This window comes from Bufo bufo, chromosome 8 (assembly GCF_905171765.1).
Source record: "Bufo bufo chromosome 8, aBufBuf1.1, whole genome shotgun sequence".
Taxonomy (NCBI): domain Eukaryota; kingdom Metazoa; phylum Chordata; class Amphibia; order Anura; family Bufonidae; genus Bufo; species Bufo bufo.
In genome coordinates, this window is record NC_053396.1 from 100,128,291 (window position 1) to 100,134,808 (window position 6,518).

Genomic DNA, 6,518 nt, shown 5'->3' on the forward strand with positions numbered 1-6,518 from the left:
TAGATATACCGGCCCCTCTGATCATATCACTTTTTTTTTCTCCCCAGTGGAAAGAAAATCCAAGCTTGTCAGAATCCCAGGTCCAGTCTTTATCTTTAAGCAGACAGTCAAGCCAAGAACTGGAAATAAAGAGACGAGAGGCCATTTACAATGATGTTCTGGCCAAACAGCAAATGGTGAGTGTTTCACCTGTATCTCGAAGATTACAAAGATTCTGAGCACATATTGTCATTTGGTGTATGGAAGAGGTATTGTATACAGCAAATGTTGACCTCCTTGGCCTTCAAAGGGTTACATTTCACAGATACTTGTTATGTGAGCCGTTGACGCTTAGCAAAAAATACAACATTATCCTTCCTGTGGAATCCCTTTGAATTTTTCATGCAAGTGTTTCCTGGACTTATTGCCAGCAACAAGCTTCACACAATTAAAAATCATTCCAGTCAGTAGGTTCCAAGTTATTTGGGGCACACATTGCTCCGGAATGTCCTGGCCTCCGCAAGCTTCTGGACATATCAGCGACATTCCTGCTCCATATTCAGCTCCACCATTAGCGTTTACTTGTCTAATTTGCCATTTGTTGGCATTTTTAACTCCCACATGTGGATCTGCCCCTTTTCCAGTCACAATTTAAACCTTCCTCTAAATGTAATCAGAGTGACAAATGTGAGGTAGATCTAGCCTGAATGTTTCTTGTTTTCCAATAGCGCAGACAGCGGGGCCTTTGACTGAGTCATGGTGCTTGCAGGAATTGCCCTCTGGATACCAGCCTATTAGTGATGGCGATAAGTTTAATGGATTATGCTTCTGGTGGGGTGTCCCTTACTAATTGATTTTATAGCATAAAGCATTCTCGCTGGCTGGATATTTGAGATGAGAACACCATGTTATTCTGTTCAGGCAAATGTTAATAGAATATCCCTGAAGTGCACCAAATTAATCTAACAGAAAACTAATGGATTTAAACTTTAAAGGGATCCTGACATCCAGATATTCAACATTTAACTATGTGTATTACCTTATTATTTCAAGCATGTTGTCCCCCATGGTGCCGTCGTTCTGCTTTTTGTGTTTCATGGTTGCAGAGAAAATCAACTTTATTCCACACTCCCGCCATTTGATAATGAGCACTTTCAAGTTAAGGTGTCTGGCCCTTGCATCCTTCAGGTCAAGTTCGCGGAACCATTTTCCTGCCTCCTGCCCCATGTTTGACGTTTCAGAGCATTGGCAATGTCATCCTCTTGCCTCCCAATATCTCGCACACGTCTGGAGCAGACGCACTCTGTCTTCTTCAGAGCGCCTACGTAATGAAGCTGGGTGTACAGCTCCTGGCTAACAAGGAGTACAAAGTGAGTCTGGAAGGATGACCGGAAGTGTACCATCACAGCAGGGAATCGCTAAAGTCAGGCACTGTACACCCAACTTCACAGTGCAGACGCCCTGGAGGCGACAGTGTGCCTGCGCAAGATGTGGAATTTCAAGGGGATGACGACGTCACCGTTCTGAAATGTCAATTGAGGCACAGGAGGCAGGAAGAGGGTGCTGCGAACTTGACTTGAAGGATGCAAGAGCCAGCCTCCTTGACTTCAAAGTGATCATTATCATACAACAGGGGTGGGGAATAAAGTTGATTTTCTCTGCAACCATGAAACACAAAACTAGAATAATGGCCCCATGAAGGTCAATGTGCTTGAAATAATAAATGTTGAATATCTGGATGGTAGGTTCCCTTCAAAATCGCCTTTAAGCTACATTCACACGACCGTATGTGTTTTGCGGTCTGCAAATTGCGGATCCGCAAAACACGGATACCGGCCGCGTGAATGTAGCCGCCCCTATGATAGAAATGCCTATTCTTGTCCGCGATTGCGGACAAGAATAGGACATGCTCTATCTTTTTTGCGGGGCCGCGGAATGGATCTACGGATGCGGACAGCACATTGTGTGCTGTCCGCATCTTTTGCGGCCCCATTGAAATGAATGGGTCCGCACCCGTTCCGCAAAATTGCGGAACGGATGTGGTGCCAAAAATACGGTCGTGTGAATGCACCCTTAGCTGGTGGTGGTAGTAAGTGCATATTGATGTGGATGGTGATTTACAGTCACACAGGAAAAAACCCAAGCAAACAATCACGGCACAGCTTTCATTCATGGTAGTCTGCTTGGTTACTATGGGCAACAGACTTCTTTTCGGCAGTTAAATAAATGTGGCCCAAGTCAAAAGCCTAGAGGTGTTGTTATAAGGACGGGGTTTGCATTTGTAACTTCAACTCTGCAAAAGTAGTTAGCACTTTTCACCTGTTTGCAGGACCATTTAGCATGTCACATGCTCTTTGACCCCCAAACATCCCCCAGTACCTGATGGCGCTCTTGATGCCATCTCCAGTTGTCCCTTTCTGATTGTCTACATGAATGAGATATCAAAGCTCGAAAAATTTGAATGTGGTGTAAAAGTCCATTTATTTCAATAATGCAAATTAAAAAGAATTGCATTAATGCAGCTTAAAAAAAAAAAGACTTTAGTAGGGTGACAGAAGCCCTTTAAATATCTGGCTTTGCATGTAATGAGTCTATCTCATATGTTAGTTTCACCTTTTAATTTGCATTACTGAAATAAATGAACTTTGCACGATATTCACATTTTTCCAGTTTCACCTGTAATCAGTACAGAGAACTACATTTCTTTGCAGCTTCCCTATTAGCACTTAGAAGACATCATATAACACAGTGTTTCCCAACCAGTGTGCCTCCAGCTGTTGCAAAACTACAACTCCCAGCCTTTGGCTGTGCGGGCATGCTGGGAGTTGTAGTTTTGCAACAGCTGGTAACAGACTTGTGAAATCTAAAGAATGGTCCAGAGAAATAATGAATGTTCTTCACGAGTCTGGCTGCTGTGCCATCTAAACAATATATAAAATAAAGCAAATATCCAGAAAATAAAGATTCATTTTACTTATCTAGCTTGTGAAATGCACAAATGTGTAAAGTAAAATGTCCATGGTTTCAGCCTTCTCACAATTTCTAGTCTCAGTTGGACGAATAGGACTACTTGATGTCATTTTTTTGGGCTAATTCCCTGTACTGGACACAGACCCAGTCATCTTATCTGGTCATTTTTCTCTATCCTTGCAGCTCATTAGCTGTGTCCAGCGAATACTGATGGGCCGAAGATTACAGCAGCAGTACAATCAGCAGCAGCAGCAACAGCAGCTCGCCTTCCAGCAGCACGCGGCATTGAACCGCCTGATGATGCAGAAGCCTGGAAACATTATTGTCAACCCTGCTAACTTTCCACAAATTGACCTGCGAGGAATGTATCAAGCCGGTATGCAGAACCACCCAATGCAGCAGAGAGCACCAACTCCCAACAGAAGCAAGACTGCTGGACCTTCCCAAGCAAAAAAAATGTGATGATATTGCACTAAGACCTCTACTGGATTGTTTCAATGAGAGAGACATTCTTTACTTTCCCCATTTGACTAGGAATCTAAGGCTTGACATACTGTAGAAAACATTCAATCTGAAATGGTATGGTGTGTTCCCTTTTCGAATGACAAACTGTACCGTTGTTAAGCTTTGCAGTTTGATTGGCTCTCTGTTTTTGTTAAGGGCCACAGGGGACATAGACATTTGTTTGCTGACCTGTTGCAGAAGAGACCTGTTTTCAGTGAAAGCATGCCTTCTGTATCCACACCAGTTACTTACCATGGCAACAAAGCCAATCTCATAGCAAAACATCAGTCTTTAGTAGCCGGTGCCCCTTATATGCAGCTCAGTGCATCACCAGTACTGTACATTTCTAGGGCATTATACAATGATGGTTTTCAAATCAGATTACTGGTTTTCTACCAGAAATGGGAAGCCCGTCAGTACTGCTGCTGTCGCTGAGCTACATATCTAGGGGTTATGGGCCACATCATGCAAGAGGTAGCTCAACAATGTAGAGGGAATAGGTACCCCCCCCCATCAATCACACAACTTCTGAATGGTCCGATATGGACAACCCAGTTTTGACTTCAGAGATTTCTAGGCTTCAGAGAACTTTGAGAATTCCAGAAAAGCTAATATATCTAGACACTTGGTTCATGTTGAGGCTCCTGTTGTGTATTATGTAAGGCTATACGTTTCATTGTTGTTTCAGCATCCCTGTGCCTTTGTAAATATGTTTTTTTCTTCTTCCCTTTTTCATAGTGCTATTCAAAATAGGTGTTTACATTAAACATTTTGCTTTTTAATTTCCTTTTCTGCCCTTGTACTGCGCCACAAAGTGTTAGAATTCTCTCATGTTCTCACAGTCGGTTGAATTTGCACAGCATTTAGTTCTTGTATCTTTAGCACATTTGTCGTGCGCACTCTCATCTTGTGACCTTTAAGAAATAAACCACCTAAATATCCTATTGAACTGTGGCTCTGGATTAGCCCTTCCAATGTACGGATGTTTGAATACTATGTTGGGATACCTGGACCAATTGGAGAGATTTTCATTTATTAATCTTTTTAAAAAAAAAAAAATTGTTTCCTTTTATTACATAGGTGGGTGAAGAATCAGAATTCCGGATTGCGTTTAATGATTGTTTTCTTGCCATTGTTGCAATTTACGCAACACATTCAGGAACGCCATCATTTGGTTTCGTCCTGGGCAGCCTGAAGGAAATAAGCCATTTTAGTAAAAACAGACATTTGCTAGCTGTACCGAAGTCATCTCGGTGCTTATGTCAAGGAATGGCATTGATTCCACTCTATTGATGGTGGACTGTTTCCTTCTACCAAGGACTAAACAAATTTAGGCACCAAGCCTTTGGGGGGCTCTGTTTAATTGCTGGCCTTTGTATGCAAATGCAGACTTTTTTCCTTTGTTCTAACTTGAAAGCCCTTTTAAACTTTTGTGGCATCTCTACAGATTTCTTTTTAGTATTTCATGACCAGTCATTGAATATGGATTAACAAGCCATGGCCACACGGAAGTAGTCAAACCATTTCTGCTGAAGTTCACTTCTCTCCACTTTCATGTGAAAATAAAGATGCTTATGCCACTGAATAGTGTCAACTATCATAGCACAGAAATCAAGCAATGTAGCTATGGGACAGAGTGTCAGCTTCCATAATGCACTAGTCATTATATAGGGAAGCTGCAAAGCTAGCCACTATGATTCCAAAAAGAAAGGCTCACGAGATACAATTTTACAATACTTTCTATATTTTTGTTATGTAAATGTTTCATTAGTTTTCCATATACGTAGTGAAAGTCAGTACTTAATTGAGTTCATGATCTGGCTAACAAATACAATGTTCAGATGTTTAAGACAAATAATGTATGTGCTTTCTAACTGCTTTAAATGTCTTGTAATAAGATTTTTTTTTATTTTTACCTAAATGTAAAAAAGAGAAAATGCAATTGCTCTTTATTAAAGCAAAAAAAGTGTATTTGCCTTTTTGAAGTAACAGCTTTTTACTTTGGTCACAAATACGTCTTGGTAGATCAGCAGCGGCCTTGGACTTCGTACTAACACGACTCTTGGTTGTGATAAATGCAGCAAGTTTGGTGAAGAGGACTTGCGTCATGGACCACTCACACCAGTTGTCAGTAGACATTTTAGCTGCACATGCTGTCTGCGTTAAGTAGAGCATCAAGCTTTAACGGATATTCACAGACTTAACCTTAGAAAGACGTGGAAGGCTCCTTTTTTACGTTCTTGGCGTTTTAACTAGCTGCACTACCTTTAAGCACAGTTAAAACAGAATTGCTTGTATTACAGTTTTGACTGCTAAATTCTCCACATTTTGATGCTGTTACTTTGGATGTAAAGCGTTTGGTATTTGTGATATTGTATATGTATGTCTCAGTTGTATAGTAGTTTCAGTCCATCTAATCCGCTTTGGCCGCTGAAATCATAAGCTGTGGAAATTTGCCTTTTTTTTCCTTCCTGCTCTTTTGATTTTGATATTAAGTACTGTAGAAGTACCATAGAAGCGTTACTTCTTCCGACAGCGCAAGTTTTTCATTTGTTTGTAAAATACTGAAGGACTGAAATTGTGTTTTTAATGAGCGAGCATTGAAAAATGGAAATATCTTGTGTTTTCACCATTTAAAGTGCTGTTTAGTAGTTAAAAAAAAAATATATTTAATATCTCATTTAATAAAGTGACCAAAACCGTTTCCAGGCTTTGACTTTTGTATGGGTCCCTCAGTATCAGTCACAGTTCTTCACACAACATGAAACTTAAAAAGGACAGCCATATTACTAGGTCCAGAGATCGCAATAACGGCTGCACAAGTGTCAGACACCTGTTCAGACCATTTTACTCCATACAAAAAAAAATACTGATGTGTATTAATATGCGTTAGACTTTATGAGCGTAGTACGCACTGTGAACAGCACAGGCAGATAAGTGGCTGGCGCCTGAAATGTCCAATAACAAACCTCTGTACAGCAAGGAGCTTTGTTATTGGGCAGTTTGGGTGGGCTGCCGGACCATTCGGCACTCCAGACCCCTCCGTGGGGCTTATTAACCCTATC

The 6,518-nt window shown here is 41.1% G+C and overlaps 1 protein-coding gene across 2 annotated transcripts in view; it reads left to right on the top strand.

The window, feature by feature from the left end:
* The window catches only part of ATRX (ATRX chromatin remodeler), a 255,917-nt gene extending 249,760 nt beyond the window's left edge, over positions 1-6,157 (top strand). For both annotated transcript variants that reach the window (XM_040405241.1, XM_040405242.1), the window contains exons 34-35: positions 48-176; positions 3,133-6,157. In XM_040405241.1, coding sequence (XP_040261175.1) covers positions 48-176; positions 3,133-3,411 — 408 coding nt within the window. In that variant the 3' untranslated portion in view covers positions 3,412-6,157. The remainder of the gene's footprint in view (positions 1-47; positions 177-3,132) is intronic.
* Positions 6,158-6,518: the final 361 nt, after the last annotated feature.